Raw genomic sequence first — 23,587 nt, forward strand, 5'->3', positions numbered from 1 at the left:
CCATTCTGGAAGAAGACCTGATGGAGTCTGCAAAAGACCTGAGACTGGGACGGAGATTTGTTTTCCAACAAGACAATGATCCAAAACATAAAGCAAAATCTACAATGGAATGGTTCAAAAATAAACATATCCAGGTGTTAGAATGGCCAAGTCAAAGTCCAGACCTGAATCCAATCGAGAATCTGTGGAAAGAACTGAAAACTGCTGTTCACAAATGCTCTCCAACCTCACTGAGCTCGAGCTGTTTTGCAAGGAGGAATGGGAAAAAATTTCAGTCTCTCAATGTGCAAAACTGATAGAGACATACCCCAAGCGACTTACAGCTGTAATCGCAGCAAAAGGTGGCGCTACAAAGTATTAACTTAAGGGGGCTGAATAATTTTGCACGCCCAATTTTTCAGTTTGATTTGTTAAAACAGTTTGAAATATCCAATAAATGTCGTTCCACTTCATGATTGTGTCCCACTTGTTGTTGATTCTTCACAAAAAAATACAGTTTTATATCTTTATGTTTGAAGCCTGAAATGTGGCAAAAGGTCGCAAAGTTCAAGGGGGCCGAATACTTTCGCAAGGCACTGTACATACATACAGTGGGGCAAAAAAGTATTTAGTCAGCCACCAATTGTGCAAGTTCTCCCACTTAAAAAGATGAGAGAGGCTGGTAATTTTCATCATAGGTACACTTCAACTATGACAGACAAAATGAGAAGAAAAGAAATCCAGAAAATCACATTGTAGGATTTTTAATGAATCTATTTGCAAATTATGGTGGAAAATAAGTATTTGGTCAATAACAAAAGTTTATCTCAATACTTTGTTATATACCCTTTGTTGGCAATGACAGAGGTCAAACGTTTTCTGTAAGTCTTCACAAGGTTTTCACACACTGTTGCTGGTATTTTGGCCCATTCCTCCATGCAGATCTCCTCTAGAGCAGTGATGTTTTGGGGCTGTTGCTGGGCAACACGGACTTTCAACTCCCTCCAAAGATTTTTTTGGGGGTTGAGATCTAGAGACTGGCTAGGCCACTCCAGGACTTTGAAATGCTTCTTACGAAGCCACTCCTTCGTTGCCCAGGCAGTGTATTTGGGATCATTGTCATGCTGAAAGACCCAACCATGTTTCATCTTCAATGCCCTTTCTGATTGCTGGAAGGAGGTTTTCACTCAAAATCTCACGATACGTGGCCCCATTCATTCTTTCCTTTACACGGATCAGTCGTCCTGGTCCCTTTGCAGAAGAACAGCCCCAAAGCATGATGTTTCCACCCCCATGCTTCACAGTAGGTATGGTGTTCTTTGGATGCAACTCAGCATTCTTTGTCCTCCAAACACGACGAGTTGAGTTTTTACCAAAAAGTTATATTTTGGTTTCATCTGACCATATGACATTCTCCCAATCTTCTTCTGGATCATCCAAATGCTCTCTAGCAAACTTCAGACGGGCCTGGACATGTACTGGCTTAAGCAGGGGGACACGTCTGGCACTGCAGGATTTGAGTCCCTGGCGACGTAGTGTGTTACTGATGGTAGGCTTTGTTACTTTGGTCCCAGCTCTCTGCAGGTCATTCACTAGGTCCCCGTGTGGTTCTGTGATTTTTGCTCACCGTTCTTGTGATCATTTTGACCCCACGGGGTGAGATCTTGCGTGGAGCCCCAGATCGAGGGAGATTATCAGTGGTCTTGTACGTCTTCCATTTCCTAATAATTGCTCCCACAGTTGATTTCTTCAAACCAAGCTCTTACCTATTGCAGATTCAGTCTTCCCAGCCTGGTGCAGGTCTACAATTCTGTTTCTGGTGTCCTTTGACAGCTCTTTGGTCTTGGCCATAGTGGAGTTTGGAGTGTGACTGTTTGAAGTTGTGGACAGGTGTCTTTTATACTGATAACAAGTTCAAACAGGTGCCATTAATACAGGTAACGAGTGGAGGACAGAGGAGCCTCTTAAAGAAGAAGTTACAGGTCTGTGAGAGCCAGAAATCTTGCTTGTTTGTAGGTGACCAAATACTTATTTTCCACCATAATTTGCAAATAAATTCATTAAAAATCATACAATGTGATTTTCTGGATTTTTTTCTCATTTTGTCTGTCATAGTTGAAGTGTACCTATGAAAATTACAGGCCTCTCATCTTTTAAGTGGGAGAACTTGCACAATTAGTATATATATGATGAAAATTACAGGCCTGACTAAATATTAGTGGCTGACTAAATACTTTTTGCCCCACTGTGTGTGTGTGTATATATATATATATATATATATATATATATATATATATATATGTGTGTATATATATATATATATATATATATATATATATATGTGTGTATATAATACAAAGATGAACAAATGGCACAGCCTTTTTTCTAGGCATGATGTATCTTAATAACAAAGACCCTGTTTATTCAACCTGGTCTCATTCTCTGTTTTGCAGGACCTCAATGAGATGGCTAGTACTGAGAGACCAGACTGGCAGAGTGTGATGACCTATGTCACAGCCATCTACAAGTACTTTGAGACCTGATGTGATCTCTCCACCCAACATGGCAAGCACAACCTGCAGTCCAGCCTGCTAGCTCCTCTGACCTTAGCGCACCTCCAACACTTCAACTCGACATTCAACTCAGCTGTTATGCCTCACTTCACTGAGCCACCCTTCACCCCAACACCCAGCCATGCCGCACACCGGCCGTTCTGTCTCTCGTCTAGACGCCTTCTAGTTTGAGTCACCATAAGAAACGTAGAAATAAGCTCACTGTTGACTTCCTAAAGTTGACTTCCTAAAGCTAATCATGGATATTTCTATGATGAACATTTTTCACTGACACGTTTAGTGTGATGAACATAGCCTAAGGGCTCTTCAAGCACCTGTTCAGGGCCTGCTCTGTTTGGGATGCTATTTTTACTCTTATCCATTACTGGATAACCCATTTGAGGTGATCCTCAGTGCAGATTGTCTGGTTAAACCAGTATGATCTGAGCTACGATAAGAGCCTGCAGATCTACGATAAGAGCCTGCAGATCTACTAGCTCTACTCTCCTTGACCAGAGTTGGGGAACATGCTACAGACTATCCCAGCCTTTGTGCCTTGCACCTGGCTTTGATTCTTCTAACCAAGTGGTTATCCCAAATGTTTAAGCCAAACCATACCCAGTGTGCAGTGTGTCCACCCTAGGAATCATGGGACAAATTTTCTATGGAAATCAGCCAAGGCATGTTTTGCTCCATTGTCTTCCTGACCCATTGAACACTTTGAAGGGGCCTCTTCTGTTATGGATTAAGTGCCTGTTTGATTTACATCGCTGGAGGTTTACTAAGAGACGGTTGGAGCAAAAATGGCTCAAATGAAACGTTTCAATGCTCCATGCTTTCAAAGCAGCTTTGGAGGAATCTAAGTGAAGCTTTTTAGAAGTGATTCTGCAGTTCTATGAACACTAGCTACATCATAAGGGAAAAGCTGTCAGGTGCTCTCTTGGTCACCTGTAAGATTCAAGTTACAATTTGATGTGCTTTTGGACTATTTTTAGGAGAGTGATCATTGCTACGTTAACATAATTTGTTTTGCTAACAGAGACCAACTCATAGAAAACAATAGGCTATACAGAACCAACACAATGTCTCTCAGTGATGGTTTTCTCAAATAGAACTGTCTTAATCCTGAACCAAAAAAGTAACTTGCTCAAGTGTCCTATCTATGTGAAGTCAAGGGCTAGACTTCCAAAAAAGTCCTAGCTCTTGGTGATTTGTTTGTGGTAAATGTTTCCCCAGCATGTTGAGTCTCAGGGTTGGATGTTCTCTTGTTGTTGTCATCAATCATGATAGGGGAAGAGTTTTTTTCAGATGCAGAACGCATCCGTTTTGCTGCTGGAGCCAAATGTATTAACACATTGTTCGTTTTGACACATTACTTCCACCAACAGCAGACTGAAACTCCCAAGATTGGTCACAGTCCAGTTGTCTTGAACTGTAAGATTTGTGTGTTATTAGACACTCTGAGCTCAACGATGACTAAGTTATTGTGTGTGTAACCTAACTCTGTGACTTGATATACTCCATCTTGCTAGTAACATTTAACATGGGGGGGAATACTAACTACAAGAGATGCACAAGGAACTCAATGGTACATTTTATATTTGAGCTTTCTTCGTGTTATCACTTGCCACCCAATTGACTTTATTGATAAAGCTGTACTAACACTAATCATGTGTAAATCAATTCTATGTAGTTTACATAGTCACCAAGAAAGATATTGGAATGAAGAATGACTGTGTTATGTTATTGAGCCTCTGCTTATTGAAGTTTGTGTGGGTTAATTAGCATGGTTTAATCCACCTCGGAGTGTAGTGATGCAAGTGTTACAAATGTTAATGTAAACTTCATATAATGTGAATCTATGACTTTTCATCACACTGCTGCACTGATGTCTCTCCTAAACTCATAATGTATGATGACGATTTGCCTTTCATGTGGTCCCAACCACACTCCTGTATCATTTTAGAATGGTACAGTATGCAATTGATACTCCCTCGTTGGTGTACCATTTTAGGCTTAGGCCCCCTTACGTCTATGATCTAACACACTCGCATGTGACCATAACTTTGTAAGGACAACATTTTTCTGAATATATTTAAAAGCACATTTGCGCCTGTCTGCTTGCCAAGCCACCTTCCCACCAGCTGTACAGGTGCACTGCATGGTGTTTGACAAAGCACAACTTGAAACACAATTGCTCGTTTTTTTTGTGTCGATCAGTGTGGTTGGAGAGTAAGACTGGGCGGTTAAATGTTGTGTTGGTGGTCTATTGTATGGATAAACACTCATTTGTGAGAGCGCATGTGCTGTGACTGTTATTATTATCATTATCATGTACGGTATTTACTATTGAACAGTGAGCACAGTATGTCAACGCTAACTCGCCTATTTATGATTCCCATTGCTATACTGCAACCCTGTCTTAAATTTGATTTGCATTGGATCCAAACACTAGTTGGTCTGCAATTATTCTATTATGTGAAGCTATTTCTTGCCAAGTGTTAAAAATGGAATCTCTTGATCATGTTCCAATGGACATTGGTATTGATAAGTGGTCCTTCATGTTGTGATCTATGAGGACTGAAACCTTGCCCTAACATTCTATTCAACTGTACAGTGTAGACAGAATGTAGTTGACCTATTAGATAATACAATGTGTTAAAATATCAGGATGATACCATCTTGACATATCATTCACCACTGAAGAACATTGGTCTGATTTTGCTTGATTTCATTCAATAAGTTGCTCATATTTTCCATGGCTTCTGTATTTCGCTCTGCATTTTCTTCCGTTTCTTTCTACACTACTTCACAAAAAAATGTGAAAAGAACTTTAAAGTATATTTTTATTTTTACGGGTCCGTTAGAGGTTCATTCTGTTTACTTGAAAGGTTGAGGTTTTTCTAAGCTGCTTTCTTTTGGTTCTTATTAATGGTGCCTTTTGCCTACAAATGTATGTCATTCTTGCCAGAGTTTTACTTGGTAATAAGGAGGCCAAGAGACCCATGTTTCCTTTTGTCTCATTCTGTCTCTAAGTCATGATTGCCACAATATTAATTTCCAATGGAGTTTCTTGAATGAAAATGTATCCTGTTGATTGGGTAATGATAATATCAAGAGTATGGTGTAGGGAAGTAAGCCAAATGCACATTATGATAATCAACAATTCGGTTTAAAAAATTAAAGGCTTATCTGTATTTATATTGTTTTGTTTTGCAGACCAGTAATATTAAAGAATCATTACAACAGGAATGTGTTATGTTTTGTGAAGGCATAAATTAATTTGCCATGTGGTTAATTCAGTCATATCCCCCTTTTTATAGAGTAAGAGGCTGATTTAACTGTTGCGCTGAATGTATTATCAGATTACTGGTTTAAAGTTAATGAAGGCACTGATAAACAAAAAACATTCCTCGCTTGTGAAACAGGCAACACTAATATTAACTCTACTCTGTAGGGCTAGGGCATATTAAAACTACTGGGATCATTTAGATCAAATTAGATTGTGATGAATGAAGTGTTTAATTCAGTCCGCTAGCTTGTGGTATTTGGAATACAGCAGCAGCCTTTGTTCTGATAAGGAGCGATATACACTGAACAAAAATATAAACACAACATGTAAAGTGTTGGTCCCATTTTTCATGAGCTGAAATAAAAGATCCCAGAAATGTTCCATATGCACCAAAAGCTTATTTCTCTTAATTGTTGTGCACAAATTTGTTTACATTCCTGTTAGTGAGCATTTATCCTGTGCCAAACTAATCCATCCGCCTGACAGGTGTGGCATATCAAGAAGCAGATTAAACAGCATAATCATTACACAGGTGCGCCTTGGGCTGGGGACAATAAAGGCCACTCTAAAATGTGCCGTTGTCACACAACACAATGCCACAGATGTCAAAGATTTGAGGGAGGATGCAATTGGCATGCTGCTCAGGAGTATTTCTGTATTTTTATTAAGTGGAATGATGTGAGAATACCCAGATTCACCTGAATAAGCTGTTTCTCTATGAACTGTTTGGTAACTGTTGAACAGATGATGATTTGAAGGTTTAACAAAGAAACATTTATATTTAATTGTAAAGACCCCCCCCCCAGTAATGGTGTATTATTTTAGTTTGCACACAATACAACCCAAGTGAAGAGGATAATATGGAGATGAAAAAATATTCTGATTTAAGACCTGAATATTTCCAATACGCACAATCGAATGTGAACTTTAGCCAGTGATCTCATTCCCAAGTCTTGGGATAATATCTGTTCAAATGTCAAAGATGAAGTCCATAGCCTGTAAAGTCTATTGCTAACATGACAAATATTAGCAGAGGGGAAGATAGGTTTTACAGTGTATACCAGATGAAGAGCTCAATCACAATGCATTCCCTTCCATGTGTTTTATTCTGAATAACAAATCAGCCCAAAATGTTTTCTTTTTTTTTCTTCCTATGTTAGGGATGTGGGGGTCAGTTTTTGTTCACCTGAACTCACCCCCAGTTGCTAATTTAAGGCAATGCATGGTAAATATGTTTTTCTGCAGTGGCCATACAGCATTTACATTGAGATGGAGCCTCCAACCACATTTTCAGATCAAGCATAAATTGGCTTTAACCCGTCTACAACGCCAGACTATATGTGATGAAGTGAAGGCCTGCACCCCTACCCTAAAAGTCAATTTATGCTTGATCTGAAAATGTGGTAGGAGACTCCTTATGTGTTACGCAGAGCCTCTGGATGCATGCAGAGGCCAAATTGAGCTCCATACCGAATTGCCATGCGCCTCCCAAATGTTGTAACAATGCGGAGGCACCTTATAGGTCTACATTGACATGGTTGGTTGACGGTAGGTGGGAGCAGCAGGTCCTGTATAAACACAAACTCACTTCGTTGACAACTTCCATCACAACAGTTCTGCTCAACAGCTCTGCCTTAGCGCAAGAAGTATGAATGCAGAGGCCGTATCACTGCAAATGCTGCATGAGCGCCATTAACCCGCACATTTAAATTTAGAACATGCACTGTACAATTCCCTTTTTTCTTAAACATTTATTGGAACAGTTATGTTTTTCTTCAACGTTTCATAATTAATTTATTGAATAGGCTAATCTCAGAAAATCTCAAATAACAGCGTGAATTGACACCTTACACATGCTTTTGTGAAAAATAAATCTTATTGAAATAAACTCCGAGATTGTCCTCTTGGCCTCAGTTGATTGATGTCAACTTTTTCTGCCCAAATTCCCAAAAGCATTTGACTATTATCCTATGTTGTGCTGCTGGGGTCACGTGTCAGTCTGGTCCGCCTGTGCGATATTGAACCGAGGAGAATCGGTTTAAGCATCAGTAGTCAAACAGCGGGAGCGCACAAATTGCCTATCAGATTACGTTCCCCAGCTATGATCCTTTACAACGCGCGTTCTATTTTACGCCACTTAAAACGTAGGCCTATATTGTGAATTATTTTATTCGAGCGATGTTTATTGGCATGATGCAAACTATTTCGATTAGGTTGTGATTCATTTGGAATAAGACACGTCGATGGATATATTGAAAAGGTACGTTTTTTAGAAATTGAAAATAGGATTAGAATAGCATTAGATAGAAGTCCAAGGGTTTGTATTTCTATTTAGAGTATTTTATTTAAATCCAATTCATGAATAGCCTAATTAAATATTTTGAAAGTTTACACAACAGTTATTGATCCTGATGCGATCAAAATAATTTTCAGCCAGGTATACAGAAACTGGAAAGTAGCCTATGCCAAGTTTCTTTTATGGACAATTGTGCTCGGTACAATTTGGGGAGTGTTTGGAATTACTTTATCGATTTCTAGACATTGTATTTACACAAATTCCGTTGTATGTTCTGGTCTACTCCCTTTTTTGATAGGGAGTTACAGGAGGGAGACGAGAGAGCTAGGGAATAATACTGTCACTTTCTGGTAAGGATAATGTTTATGGGTTTGCCAGGTATAGGTTTCCACATGTGAACAGGATGTAGCAGGTTTTACCACAATGATTTTACTTTTCCAGGTAATCTACTAAAGTGTTTTCTGGGCAAACAGTTATACATTAAGCTGTTTGTGTGCATTTATTAAGGCCCTGTATGCTCAGTTGGTTTCTATTCATGGACATTATTTGAATTCCTTTACATTTGTGTCAATCTGAAACATACAGTACCTTTCAATTGAGATATCAATGCACTTCGAATACATCCCTTTGGTTTACATCCAACCACCAGGACCCACTGTTGAGCAGAATACTCTCAGAACTCTTGTTGGCTACAACTGTTGACAAACATTTCAGGATGGAATATAAATGCATTTAACATGATTGACTATTCATGCCCCTCAAGTGCTGTCAAAGAGGACAACTGAAATACCGTGTTATTACCTAGCTGTTGTAAGGTGACTGGGACAGGGTCACAGACACACGGTTCACATTGAGATATCACTTCTAATTCAGTTGTAACCTCTATATTAAATGTACCTCTTTGCATCTTCACTTGTGATTAGGTCTGTGTGATGGTGAACATAATTATGCCTCTTCCTTTCTCATGTAGCCATATGAGGCTTTCTGCATTGTCAAAGGGGTTTTCCTACAGAGTACTACTCTATGACTACATACATACAGTTTGCAACCGCCTATTTTTGCACCTTATACTGTATGTGTGTGATAAAGTTAAAACAGTATGAAAATGTATACAGTGACTGAGATCGGTCGGGAGAAAAACCTCAGTCCCACCAAAAGGGAAATGTTTCTGAGAGCAAAAAAGCCTTTCAGTTCCAGCACAGCTGCTATCTCCTGAAACAATGAGTAACCTTCAAAAACATCCTTGGCTTCACCGTGGGAATTCTCCTCCATAAACATGATGAGAGTTCTGTACGGAAGGAGCTTGGAAACCTCTTCACTCTCACATACAATTCCAGGGAATTCAGTGTTGCACAGTGACCTCAGTTGATTGACAAATTAGACCTAATTTAAAACAATTGTCGAGTGTATATTATGCCTGCTGTATTCTCAAATCACACACTGCACTACTTGAATTGTTTTTCCTTTCTTTTTGTCTTGAGCATGACGACACCCATCTAACAAAATCAAAATGATTAGTTTGGTGTTCTCATAACCTCATTAAGTGAATATTTCTCTGGACGTCCTCAAGACTCCTCTCCCCTTATCAGGCAGGGGTTGGGCAATCTCATGGGGACATATAGAACATTCCGGTCCCTGAAGCATATTGTTTCCTCACTCTGGTACAGCTGACATTTAACTCACTGGGATAGTAGCTCCATAACACCATCGTGTCATTCTGACGCTGGTTACATTTCCCCTGACCCCTGGTTTACAGTTCAATGACTGTTGTTAATGGGGTAAAGAAGAATTGGTGGGAAGCCAGTTATCATGTGTTAACATGAACACTGCAGTTGCCCAGGTACTTTACTGGGGTGACTATTTCAGATCTTGATGTTGGTTTTCGATCGAGTATGAATGATGATGAACAGCAGTTTTATGGGGAATACAGTACAGTTAATGTAAAGTAAACACTGAAATTGTTACTTTACAGTGTATTTTACTTGCTACATTGGAAATTCCAGTGTATCATGTCAGATAATACACCGTCATATTTATTGTTTGACTTCAAACGTGGTTAATATTTGATGGAAATTATCATTGTAATATTCATTGGTATTTTCTGCAATCATTTCCTGTTTTGGCATTCAGCACTTCCACTTTATTCACTCTTTCTTCCCTTTATCTGCAGCGGTATGACACTTGTGATCGCTTCCTGGCTCAGTCTCAGCCCCATTGGAGTTTCATGCTAAATTGTGCAACAGTGAGGGGAAGAACTTGAGAGGAGAGCACCAGACAGGACAACAGATAAGATAACAGAAGGTTGGACTGCTTCTCTGACCACCAACTGTGGGACTTCTAAGAGGCTTTAAGGTGAAGTGGTCTCTGTGTTTGGAGAGCTCAGCCATAGTCCCAGGCAGTGAGTTAAGCCCTACAGGGTGAGGCCACCGCTACCAGCCTGCAGCTATGGACCTTGAGGAGAGTGGTCCTCCTTCCTCCTCAGTGACCTCGCTGCTCCTCTCACCATGCTGAACGATGCTTCCTCTGTCATCTACATTGTGCTGGAACTGCTGATCGCCATACTATCCGTGCTGGGCAATGTGCTGGTCTGCTGGGCCGTCTGCCTCAACAGCAACCTGCAGAACATCACCAACTTCTTTGTGGTGTCCCTGGCGGTGGCAGACATTGCTGTGGGAGTGCTGGGTATCCCCTTCGCCATCGTCATTAGCACTGGCTTCTGCTCCAACTTCTATGGCTGCCTCTTCATTGCTTGCTTTGTGCTGGTGCTCACCCAGAGCTCCATCTTCAGCCTGCTGGCCATCGCCATAGACCGTTACATCGCCATCACGATACCGCTCAGGTCAGTTCAACATTGTATGAACATAACAGAGAATGTGCTAACATGTTGCTGCCGTCATGCTGTTTTCCTCTCTGAGATTTCAGACCCAATTACGGACAAAGTGGTTAGACATTAGACTTTGTAAAGATTTTCAATGTACCCTATGAGGTTGTATAGGGTTATTGATTGATTTTTGCATACCCGGGTTTCAGGTACATTGTGTAGTTTTGCCAGTAGCAAATAGCAACAAAAAAATCTAAAGTAAATCTTAAAACCTGTGAGAGTTATTTTCAGAATAGAGCAGCAGAGGATCGTGCTATTTTTGAATGAACTTGAAATCTTTAGCCCAAATGGCCAGATGAGCTTTTTTGATTTCCTCAGTGGATCCAGATATAAGTGGAATCTCCTTTGACTACGAGTTTATACAGACCATGACCCCTCTTCAGAACTATACACATGTCAAAAACGTTAGCCGTTTAGACAACTTGTTTATTTTCCCCTGTAAACAAATATAAATGACATTATGCCTTAAAATTGATTAATAATCAGTAATTACTTATACACGTTTTTGATAGTGTGTGCAGACGTATTGCATCCAAGATAGTTTGTTGTTCTGAGTTTAGGGCTGTGTTCCTGTATCTCTCATAGCTAACCTTTGAACTTTAACATCTTGAGAATGTGGCAGAAATAGGCCAAATAGCTTAGCTGCTCTCTCACACTGACTGACAGACACACTCAAAATAGACGTTCCTTCCAAATGCTAACATTTTGTTTTTAAGCATCTATTTTATTACTTAAATGAGATGTTTTCCCATAAAGAAAGAGTGTGTGAATGATATGCCTATTATAATGTTTAATATTTAACTCACTATCCCTTAACCTCTGGGAGAATCTAACCCTCCAGAGAGACAACTCATGCTCCCCAAGCAACAGAGCATGTTTGCCTCCAGAGTGGCGCAGTGGTCTAAGGCTTGAGGCATCACTACAGACCCGGGTTCGATCCCAGGCTGTGTCACAGCCAGCCGTAACCGGGAGACCCATGAGGCGGCACACAATTGGCCCAGTGTTGTCCGGGTTTGGAGATGGTTTGGCCAGCTGAGATTTCCTTGTCCCATTGCTCTCTAGTGACTCCTTGTGGCGGGCCGGGCGCCTGCCGGCTGACCTCGGTCGCCAGCTCGACGGTGTTACCTCCGACACATTGGTGCGGCTGGCTTCCGGGTTAATCGAGCATTGTGTCAAGAAGCAACGCGGCTTGTGTTTCGCATGGCTCTCGACCTTCGCCTCTTCCGAGTCCGTAGGGGAGTTGCAGCGATGGGACAAGACTATAACTACCAATTGGAGAGGGAAAAACCCCCAGAGATTGTGTGTCTTACTAACAGAGTCCATATCTTTTTTGTTCCCACAGGTACAATAGCCTGGTGACAGGCCAGCGTGCCAAGGGGATCATTGCTGTCTGCTGGGTGCTGTCCATCATCATCGGCCTGACCCCGATGTTGGGCTGGAACAAGTCCACTGAGCGCCCCAACAGCACCTGTTCCCCAGGCCTGATGGAGTGTCTGTTTGAAGAGGTGGTTGTCATGGACTACATGGTCTACTTTAACTTCTTCGCCTGTGTGCTGATGCCTCTGCTGCTCATGCTGGTCATCTACCTGCAGATCTTCATGGCAGCTCGGCATCAGCTGAAGCTCATAGAACTGAAGGCTGTCCACGGGGGGAAGTCCCACTCCACCCTGCAGAAGGAGGTCCAGGCGGCCAAGTCGCTGGCCATCATCGTGGGCCTGTTTGCCATCTGCTGGCTGCCGCTGCACATCATCAACTGCTTCACCCTGTTCTGCCCTCAGTGTGCCCGCCCACCCCTCTGGATAATATACGTGGCCATCATCCTGTCCCACGGCAACTCTGTGGTCAACCCCTTCATCTATGCATACCGCATCCGGGAGTTCCGTCACACCTTCAGGAGGATCATCCGCCGCCACTTCCTGGGCCTCCACCGCCGGCAGCTGTTTGAGAGTGGCGGCAGCACTCGCACCACCACCCACAACAAGGTCTGTGGCTCAGTGAGGGTTAAGGCCAACTGCCTCAGCTTCGACCTCCACACCGAGCACAACACCTGTAGCTGTGAGAGCCATGTCACACCTGCAGGGGCCGTTCTGACCTCAGCGCCCATTCACAACCACCCTCTTTCTGTGATTAGTTTCCACAATCACAATGTGAGCCCCCCTCTGCCACAGCCTCTCATACAGACCCAGACACAACCCTTATGTCATCCCCTGCAGTATGGGGACCACCAGCAGTCTCCTAAAGGACCGGAGATGGAAGAGGTAAAGGACAGGCAGGATCTCTCCCCTGTCCAGGTCAAATCACTGTTCTATAAACATAAAACCTGCTTCACCAAGCTTTCCGGGGTGTCCTGATGGATACAGAATTGGTGCCAGACATCTACTAAGGATCCCATAACACCTGGCCTTCTGTGTGAAATTACTCAGATGCTCTTATTTTTGGGGAGTGAGCTCTGAGTGTAATGGTAGATTACTGGGTAGGCAGGCTCACAAGCTGAGGATCAGAGTTTGGATGTATCGCATGTTATCTAGATGGCCTAATGGAGGCATTCTATCAGCAGGGATTCTAATAGTGGAGCCGAGCTTCTACACAAAGGCAGCCATACAAAACAAACTGTATATGCACCATTTCAATTGGACCTTTCAGCTTCTTGAAGCAAAAAATTGTTGTAGTTATTTATAGCAGAAATGTGACTTGAATGGTTCAATGTGATTCTGTTTGTGATGTTTATTCTCTTGGTCTGCGACGTCATGTGGTGCTTAGATCTGAAGCTTCACAATTGGCTCTTGTTCTTTGCCCTAAAGAAATAACATCGACGTGATTGGATTACTCTTGTGTATATGGGGATGGCAGGGATGTTTCAAGCGTGTGATAAGGGAACCGTACTACTTCATTGATTTAGCATGTTTGTGTCCCAGATAGATGGACGTGATGAGAGTGCATTTCCTTTAGACGTTCAGGTTTATGATCTTGCAAATGTATGAATGCATCAAAGCTTAAATCTGCCTCGCTAAGAGTTTTTCAATGATAATGGTTTTAAACTATTTTGAGGAGGATCTACTAATCTACCACTGTGCACTTTCTCTACATTACACTTCGTTCAACTTGTCTAACTGTCACTTTCTCTACATTACACTTCTTTCAACTTGTCTAACTGTCACTTTCTCTACATTACACTTCGTTCAACTTGTCTAACTGTCAGTAGCACGAACCTGTGCAGATCCTTCAGATATCACAGACAATTAAATGGTACAAATAAATAATGACATACACCTTATATTTTTCACTAAAATGACTCTCTCGCAAGTGTTACATATCTATGGCATTCTGTGCATTCTCACATTTCGGATGCAATGCATGCAGCAATACCTCCTGTCCAAAAATAAATATATTTTTTAAGTAAATCTGTTTTTTTGTTTCCATGTTGAACTGTTTAAGTATTACAAGTACCGTACAGTTTTCCCAAACATGAATTAATAAGTGCAGAGAAAGCTCCAGGGCTCACCGTGGCTTTGCTCCCAGAAGGGAGGAGTTTTGGACAAAGGGAAGTGAAGCTCCATAAGAGGGCTGGTCAGTCTGTGGAGGGGGCAGACCAGACCAGACCAGATGGGCCATGGGATTTATGTCCCCTTTTACAAACTGTGAGCTCCTCTGATTTCTACAGCTTTCCCAGCTTTTATCCAAATTCCCGGATGATTCCAGGTTACGGGGCACAGGGCATTCTCCTTTTAATGTCCTCCCAGGGGCTTCCTGAAATTACATTGTAGTGTTTTAAAAAAAAGATGTTACCAGCATAATTGACTGGTGTTTTCTACACAACAACATCCTGACTCTCACCCCCTTTCTGACATGACTAAATAAGACTTCCACAACTCACGTTTTTAGAAGTGGCCATTCTGGCCGATATCTCTTTCACTCACCACTTACGTGTTTAACAATGCCATCCTCAAATGACTGGAGGGTCATTTTAAAAATGTTTGTTTAACCTTTATTTAACCAGGAAAAGCCCATTGATACCCAAAGTCCCAATGGGATCAACAACATGATCCAGCCTAAAAAAAAGCATGTGCACTCCTCCGTAACAGAGTCTCCCATCAATATTTGAAATGCATTCAGTAGCAGTAAGATATCTAGATGAAACATGGATTCTTGATTATTCCATACATCTGGTGCACAAGAAGAGAAGGCAGTCTTGCCTAATACTGTGAATGTCCTGGGGACTTTAAGTAGCAACCACCTAATGTTACAGACATAGCTTCCTTCCTGTCATGACTCAGTGATCCTGATACTGTACATGGTTTACTGTACATTTGGCCATGAAAAATGGTGCTCACGGAACAAGGCTAATCTAATTCTCTCACTGAGTGGCTCTATAGTGCCTCAGTCACTGGCATGTACAATCTATCAAGTGTTAGATGGTCTGGTACTCTTGTCTCATCTGATTGACAGTGTAATTTGAGCAGTAACAACGCACATTCTCTTCATGGTCATACAATGGGAAAGAGTTGATTGATAGTTCAGTGTTGATGGTTTAATCATGACCCTTTTCGCACTAACTCTTAACTCATCACGTACGCTGCTGTTACTGTTTATTATCTGTCCTGTTGCCTAGTCACTTTATCCCTACCTATATGGACATATCTACCTCAATTACCTCGCACCCCTGCACATCCACTCGGTACTGGTACCCTGTGTATATAGCCAAGTTATCATTACTCATTGTGTATTTATCCCTCCTGCTATTTTTCAATTAAAAAAAAAATGTTTTTCTATATTTATTGTTGGGAGTGGCTGTAAGTAATAATTTCACTGTTATTCTACACCTGTTGTTTACGAAACATGTAACAAACACAATTTGATTTGATGTAGCATACAAGTCAGCAGGACGTGCCATGAATGGACTGAGGTCCTCAGATGATCTCCTGTACTGGTCATTGTTATGGTGTTAACTGCGAAATGTGCGAAATGTATTAAATACAACATGTGTGGTATTGTGAAATAAGAGGAAAAGCTCAGATCCCTGATCCTAACGTTTCCAAGCAAAAGACAAGTCATTTCTCTCTTAGATTTGTTGTGATGATGCTTATGGTAACAACTGTCTTGTCATTATAATTCACTAGATAGTAGAGTAGCATTGCCTCTATGGGTAATGGTCAGTCTAATCCCAGTTAGTGGTCGGCTGACAATAAACCCGCTAAGTCATCCCCCACAGTATCTAAGTCAGACCTCCGTGTTTAACAAGTAGCAGTAAAAGCCAGAGGACTTATGTGTCTGTGTGTTGACTCCATGGAAACAAACAAGAACACTTCCCTCACATAAAAGGTTCTGTCTTCTCTTCCATTGAAAGGAGAGGAGAGACGAGGGGGGGTCAGATGGGTTATCAACCAGGGGGAATGTGCTTTCGATGTGTGTATAAGACAAACATTTTTGCTGGCTCTGCAACAGTTCAAAACTGTTTACAGGTCTGGCTAAAAAATGCCAAATGGATAACGTATCCTGTCAACTGTTGGTTTACTCAGAGAAACTGCAGAAGCCATTCACAATGGCCTCCTCAGTGCAGAAGCTTAGTCACTAAGTATGACAGTAGTCAACAACATAGATTTTTTTTTTTTTTTACTATTGTGGCACTGTGTGCTAAGCCCAAACTCATCACTCCTTTGGCTCTATGGAAGAGGTGAGTGCTTCAGATACTTGTAGCAACATTATGGGAGGTGGCTTTAGTGGTCTGGTCTGAAGTGTTTTGTGTAGAGACAAGGTGAAATGTTTGTCACCGTGCAGTTTGGAGGTAAGTGAAAGACAGTGCTATATCATCATCATGATGGAGTATAATTCCATCATCTCTATGGAGGCCAACAGCTGACCTCTAATGAAACCTTCGGAGACCTATGGAGATATAAACAGATCATTTGAGAACAACACATTTAAACATTAGATGTAATTTTGTGATGTACAATGTTATATGAATGTAATACAATGTTATAGGAAATGTACAAACATACTTCTCTTTTCTTATTTTGAAAGAGGGCCAAACAGAACTGTTTAACCTGAACTGCAGGGTGATAGACTTCATCCACAGTTTGAAGGAGAGATGTTATCTGGATTCTCAAGGTGCAGTTCCGAACTTCTCCCACAGTGCAGAATATTTTACAGTAGAACTTCCGATTTGTTGTATTAGATTCTTTATTTAACCTCAGAAGCACCTGATAGTGTTTGTATTTTTATTTATTAGGGATCCCCATCAAGCTACTCTTCCTGGGGTCCAAACACATAAAGGCAATTGCATTACACATAAAACAAAATATTTTAAAAATTATTTTAAAAAAGATAAGAGTCTGAAAGCATGATACAAATACTACATTGCATATATATTATACAGTACATTTCCGTGTGAGGTTGTATGCACATGGTATCTCTGCCAATGACTGGAAATTATAGGAACAGCCGGCCAGAAACAGCCGGCCAGATTGTTTCCTGACTGAGTAAATACCAATAAGTGAAAATGTAATAGACTGAGAGAGCCCAGTGTAAATGTCACATTACAGATGTACTCTACAGACTATGTGGACCTGATGGACAGGACAGGGGAGCTGGTGAACTTGAGTGTAAAGGAGAAGAGCATGGAGCAGGCCAGCAGTCTGATGAAGGAGAGGCACAGCTACGTTCTCATACGCATCTGCAGTGAGTCTCTCCAAATATAATAAAGGCACTAGGCTGTGTATGTCTAAAGAGCCCATGGGATCAAAGAGTGGTTTCTCACATTGCCTGCTCTACACACGATTACTAGGCCTACTAATATGTTATAGATAGGTTGATAAGGCCAGGCACCACAAGCAAAAATTGTGATTTTATTTGCATTTGTACATTTTCAGATTTTTGGAACATTTGCAACTACAAATAAATCGGCAATAATGTATATAAATACTTGATTTGTATAATTTTATCTCAACTCCGTCAATTACACCTGCCATAAATGTCGTTCTCGTTAGCATTTTTCATGTAGAACTTCTACCTCTAATTTTAAAACTTTCCATGTTGAATCATATATCATGCAAAATATTGTTTTCCGGTGTTGTGCTGAAAAGCTCCCACATGCCAGAACCCCCCACACTCTGATGTGTGTCACAGAAAGTACTTGACTCTAGCCACAAAATTAAGGAAATTAGAAGGGGGGGCGGTTTATTCTTTAAAATGCCTGGTTATTCTTTAAAAGTACTTTCCTCACCATGCCCCTTTCAAAAACATTTAGAACCACAAACAGATATAGCCCTTGGTTCACTCCAGACCTGACTGTCACGCCCTGGTCGAAGTATTTTGTGTTTATCTTTATTTATTTGGTCAGGCCAGGGTGTGGCATGGGTTTTTGTATGTGGTGTGTATATATGGGGGATTGTAGCTAGTGGGGTGTTCTAGATAAGTCTATGCCTGTCTGAAGTGGTTCTCAATCAGAGGCAGGCGTTTATCGTTGTCTCTGATTGGGAACCATATTTAGGCAGCCATATTCTTTGAGTTTGGTGTGGGTGATTGTCCTTAGTGTCCTCTATGTTAGTTTGCACCAGTATAGGCTGTTTCGGTTTTCGTTACGTTCATTGTTTTTGTTAGTGTTTGTTATTTGATTTGTGTTGTACGTTGTTCATTAAACATGGATCGCAATCTACACACTGCAGTTTGGTCCGACTCTCCTTCACACCTAGAAAACCGTAACATTGACTGCCCTTGACCAGCACAAAAACATCCTGTGGCGTACTGCATTAGCATCGAATAGCCCCTGCGATATGCAACTTTTCAGGGAAGTTAGAAACCAATATACTCAGGCAGTTAGGGAAGCAAAGGCTAGCTTTTTCAATAGAAATGTGCATCCTGTAGCACAAACTCCAAAAAGTTCTGGGACATTGTAAAGTCCATGGAGAATAAGAGCACCTCCTCCCAGCTGCCCACTGCACTGAGGCTAGGAAACACTGTAACCACTGATAAATCCACGATAATTGGGAATTTCAATAAGCGTTTTTCTACAGCTGGCCATGTTTTCCACCTGGCTACCCCTAACCTGGTCAACAGCTCTGCACCCACCACAGCAACTTGCCCAAGCCTCCCCCATTTCTCCTTCACCCAAATCCAGATAGATGATGTTCTGAAAGAGATGCAAAATCTGGACCCCTACAAATCAGCTGGGCTAGGCAATCTGGACCCCTACAAATCAGCTGGGCTAGGCAATCTGGACCCCTACAAATCAGCTGGGCTAGGCAATCTGGACCCCTACAAATCAGCTGGGCTAGGCAATCTGGACCCCTACAAATCAGCTGGGCTAGACAATCTGGACCCCTACAAATCAGCTGGGCTAGGCAACCCTCTCGTTCTAAAATTATCCACCGCCATTGTTGCAACCTCTATTACTAGCCTGTTCACCCTCTCTTTCGTATCGTCTGAGATCCCCAAATATCGGAAAGCTGCCGCGGTCATCCCCCTCTTCAAAGGGGGAGACACTCTAGACCCAAACTGTTACAGACCTATATCTATCCTACCCTGCCTTTCTAAGGTCTTCGAAAGCCAAGTTAACATACTTATTGGCAGACTCAACAGCCTTGGTTTCTCAAATGACTCCCTCGCCTGGTTCACCAACTACTTCTCAGATAGAGCTCAGTGTGTCAAATCGGAGGGCCTGTTGTCCGGACCTGTGGCCGTCTCCATGAGGGAGCCACAGGGTTCAATTCTCAGCCTAATTATTTTCTTTGTATACATAAATGATGTGGCTCTTGCTGCTGGTGATTCTCTGATCCACCTCTATGCAGACGACACCATTCTGTATACTTTTGGCCCTTCTTTGAACACTGTGTTAACTAACCTCCAGACGAGCTTGAATGCCATACAACTCTCCTTCTGTGGCCTCCAACTGCTCTTAAATGCAAGTAAAACTAAATGCATCAACCGATCGCTGCCCGCACCTGCCCGCCCGTCCAGCATCACTACTCTGGATGGTTCTTAGAATATCTACAAATACCTAGGTGTCTGGTTAGACTGTAAACTCTCCTTCCAGTCTCACATTAAGCATCTCCAATCCAAAATTAAATCTAGAATAGGCTTCCTATTTCACAACAAAGCATCCTTCACTCATGCTGCCAAACATACCCTCGTTAAACTGACTATCCTACCGATCCTTGACTTCTGCGATGTCATTTACAAAAGAGCCTCCAACACTCAGAAAATTGGATGCAGTCTATCACAGTGCCATCAGTTTTGTCACCAAAGCCCCATATACTACCCACCACTGCGACCTGTATGCTCTTGTTGGCTGGCCCTCGCTTCATATTCTTCGCCAAACCCACTGGCTCCAGATCATCTATAGGTCTTTGCTGGGTAAAGCCCCGCCTTATCTCAGCTCACTGGTCACCATAGCAGCACCCAGCCGTAGCACACGCTCCAGCAGGTATATTTCACTGATCACCCCCAAAGCCAATTCCTCCTTTGGCCTTTGGCCTCCTTTGGCCTGCCTTTCCTTACAGTTCTCTGCGGGAACGAATTGCAAAAATCACTGAAGCTGGAGACTCATATCTCCCTCGCTAACTTTAAGCATCAGCTGTCAGAGCAGCTTACAGATCATTGCACCTGTACATAGCCCATCCAACTACCTCATCCCCATAATGTTATTTATTTATTTTGTTCCTTTGCACCCCAGTAGCTCTAATTGCACATTCATCTTCTGCACATCTATCACTACAGTGTTTAATTGCTAGGTTGTAATTACTTTGATACTACGGCCTATTTATTGCCTTACCTCCCTAATCTTACCTCATTTACACACACTGTATATAGACTTTTCTATTGTGTTATTGACTGTACATTTGTTTATTCCATGTGTAACTCTGTGTTGTTTGTGTCGCAGTGCTTTGCTTTATCTTGGCCAGGTCGCAGTTTTAAATGAGAACTTGTTCTCTATCTGGCCTACCTGATTAAATAAAGGTGATTTTTATTTTTAAATGACCTCCTCAAAAGGATATATATCATGGAGGAACCCAGAATGTAAATGACTGTCTGAATTCTGTAATATGGTCGCAGTGCCCCAAAACTGTCTTTGTGGGCAAAAGCTGCATTGACGCAACAGCCAGTATGGCAGTAGCAACGTTCAATGAGGGAAGCACTGCTATATCAAATCTGATGGACAAATTGTGGCTTGACAGCCCTTTGGTGACACTTGAGCAATCAGAGAGGAGTTGTGAGAGATGATGATGCTTCAATGGAGTGTGTCAAGCATAGGTGCAGATCCCATGACACAGTCAAGAAAGTAAAGCATCACCAGCAACAACTCAAAGAGGGCCTTACATATGGGGCAGGCATAGGTGATTACTGTTCTGCACATTTCAACAGCCATACAAAATCCTTGTATGTGACACATTGGGCAAAGTGACATGAGAATTTGCCCAAAAGTGCATATTTGCCCATCAGACCAGTATTTAAAGCATATGCACTATTCCTTGAAAGAAATGTATTAAACGTGCTAATGTATTATTAAAAGGTATAGCTCATGTTTATTTGTCAGTTTAGAAGTGATATATGAATAAAAGTGTAATTAATGTGACATGAATGATAATATTTATGGAAAGTACATTTTAATTGCATTAGCCTACCTTTATCATATCATGTTCCCTGTGCTCCAATTCATTTTTCTCAGTCTTCAAACGACGTACATTCACATTATTCCACGTTATTCCACACACAGGTTCTTAGGTCTTATTTTTTTATCTTTATTTAACTAGGCAAGTCAGTTAACAAATTTCTATTTTACAATGACGCCATACCCCGGGCCAACCCTCCACTAACTGGGCCAATTGTGCCCTGCCCGATCACGACTGGTTGTGATACAGCCCGAGATCAAACCAGGGTCTGTAGTGACACCTCTAGCACTGAGATGCAGTGCCTTAGACCTGTTGTGCCACTCGGGTAGACTTTTAGTCAGACTTTTATTTTACATCTTGTGTTGTTTTGATTTTAAGTGTCATTATATGTGTAAATATATGCAAAATATGCATCCGTCATACATGTGAATAGTGTTTTTTAAATAATTCCATGAAATAACAATATTTTTATAAAATGATCTGTAAAAGTCTGACTATTGAGTGTCATATCACAATAAAACATTTAAAAAACATTCTGCTTTGAAGCAATGTGTTTAAAAACGGATTATTGGAATATGCAAATTAGCACATATTGTAATAAAATAATATATTGTATTTATGTATACTTTCAACTGGTAAAGGTTAAATCTGATGAGAGTAAAGGAAGAAAAAAATCTCTATTAGCCTGTGGTGCCTGGCCTTAACATGGCTGAAGTTAATGTCATTATTACTCAAGTTACTTTACAGTAATGAAACTGGTCAACTTTAATTCACTTCATATTTCCCCCAGGAGGTGATGGGACTGAAGGGCAGAAGTATGTGCCACTCCTAAATGACCTTGACAAGAGCCATCCCGAGTTAGCAGGTAATGAAAAAAACATCCACAGCACTGAGGCAAATGTACCCGACTGAAACCACTGCATGGCTTTATTCAGTGCCGGCACTGAGCGTGGTCTAAAGTAATTCTTTGTGGCCTCCTAATGGGACAATACCTGTAACGTGACTTTGTTGCCTAGTTACTGTACATGTGCAGTACACTAGCCTTAAGCAAACCCACATCAAGCCTGATTTAAGACTGTATGATTAGGATGGTTAATATGTGGTGGTTTATATGTATCTTAATATGTATTAACTGTCTATACTTATGTATGTTACTTTTGTAAATGTTTCTACCTCAGAGGTCCTAAAGAAGCTGTCCAACCCATGTAAGGAGCAGGAAAAAAAGGGTGGTCCCTCAAGGAAAGGTTCTGTCAATCAGATCCGGCGCAAGCCCACTGCTGGAAACAAGAAGAGCCATCCTGGAAGACTTAAAGATATGAAGAAAGGAGAGGAGGAAGGCTGAAAAAGATGGTGATGGACATGCATGTATAGAAAGCTGTGGACCACAAACATGTAATTGTGTTGGTGCTGTGGTTCTCTTCACTCCAATTATTTTTTACTTTGGTAAATTTAGGTTGATAAATTAACATTCCCATATATCCCTTGTCATGACGTTGGCCTGTGGGTAAGGTTTATGACCCCCCCCATAAATACCTTTCTCCCTTCCCCTCTCTTGACTCTACAGAGGGACTCTTGAATAGCCTTTGTTAAACAGAGAGTCTGGGAACATCAAACAAGTGGAGGGAAAGGAACTATATTTCAGTAATAGAACCAGTTGAAAATATGCATTGGTACATAATGAATATGATGTCAGTTCAGTTGTCATCTGAGACATTATGACTGATGACAGGACGACCTAAACTGTATCTGGGAAAGTCTACACATTAAAGTTATCAGATTCACATGGAATTGTTGTGCAATTCAAATGTTTAAATATAAAATTATTGGTGAAAAGATTAAAATGTCATTTTAGCTTCCAAATGAGAGATTTGGATTTTCATAAGGTTAGGCATGGGTTAGACATGGGCTTTAAACTATGAAACACACCCTTCTCCCTCCACTATATAAAAGCCCTTGACGATAATGTAACCTCCTCTTCTGGGT

The 23,587-nt window shown here is 41.3% G+C and overlaps 3 protein-coding genes across 5 annotated transcripts in view; all 3 read left to right on the top strand.

The window, feature by feature from the left end:
* The window catches only part of specc1la (sperm antigen with calponin homology and coiled-coil domains 1-like a), a 34,931-nt gene extending 29,152 nt beyond the window's left edge, over nucleotides 1–5,779 (top strand). For all 3 annotated transcript variants that reach the window (XM_024439026.2, XM_024439025.2, XM_042331653.1), the window contains exon 16: nucleotides 2,433–5,779. In XM_024439026.2, the coding sequence (XP_024294794.1) occupies nucleotides 2,433–2,522 (90 nt within the window). In that variant the 3' untranslated portion in view covers nucleotides 2,523–5,779. The remainder of the gene's footprint in view (nucleotides 1–2,432) is intronic.
* A 2,105-nt stretch (nucleotides 5,780–7,884) lies between these two features.
* Nucleotides 7,885–14,401, top strand: LOC112263055 (adenosine receptor A2b). The gene is made up of 3 exons (XM_024439028.2): nucleotides 7,885–8,083; nucleotides 10,290–10,958; nucleotides 12,343–14,401. Exons 2-3 carry the CDS (start codon nucleotides 10,624–10,626, stop codon nucleotides 13,349–13,351), a joined length of 1,344 nt encoding a protein of 447 aa, XP_024294796.1. The 5' UTR covers nucleotides 7,885–8,083; nucleotides 10,290–10,623; the 3' UTR covers nucleotides 13,352–14,401.
* Nucleotides 14,402–17,478: 3,077 nt separating this feature from the next.
* LOC112264005 (uncharacterized protein C22orf15) lies at nucleotides 17,479–23,093 on the top strand. Its single transcript, XM_024440618.2, has 3 exons — nucleotides 17,479–17,675; nucleotides 22,395–22,469; nucleotides 22,783–23,093. Exons 1-3 carry the CDS (start codon nucleotides 17,540–17,542, stop codon nucleotides 22,944–22,946), a joined length of 375 nt encoding a protein of 124 aa, XP_024296386.1. The 5' UTR covers nucleotides 17,479–17,539; the 3' UTR covers nucleotides 22,947–23,093.
* The last annotated feature ends 494 nt before the right edge of the window (nucleotides 23,094–23,587 follow it).

Source organism: Oncorhynchus tshawytscha, linkage group LG12, assembly GCF_018296145.1.
Source record: "Oncorhynchus tshawytscha isolate Ot180627B linkage group LG12, Otsh_v2.0, whole genome shotgun sequence".
NCBI lineage: Eukaryota > Metazoa > Chordata > Actinopteri > Salmoniformes > Salmonidae > Oncorhynchus > Oncorhynchus tshawytscha.

Excerpts from the sequence above, each read along its gene's own strand:
- LOC112263055 (XM_024439028.2), top strand. The coding sequence starts at position 10,624 with ATGCTGAACGATGCTTCCTCTGTCATCTACATTGTGCTGGAACTGCTG. Across the intron at positions 10,959-12,342 it reads GCCATCACGATACCGCTCAG|GTACAATAGCCTGGTGACAG; the intron begins GTCAGTTCAACA and ends TTGTTCCCACAG.
- LOC112264005 (XM_024440618.2), top strand. The coding sequence starts at position 17,540 with ATGTACTCTACAGACTATGTGGACCTGATGGACAGGACAGGGGAGCTG. Across the intron at positions 17,676-22,394 it reads CGTTCTCATACGCATCTGCA|GAGGTGATGGGACTGAAGGG; the intron begins GTGAGTCTCTCC and ends TATTTCCCCCAG. Across the intron at positions 22,470-22,782 it reads GAGCCATCCCGAGTTAGCAG|AGGTCCTAAAGAAGCTGTCC; the intron begins GTAATGAAAAAA and ends TTTCTACCTCAG.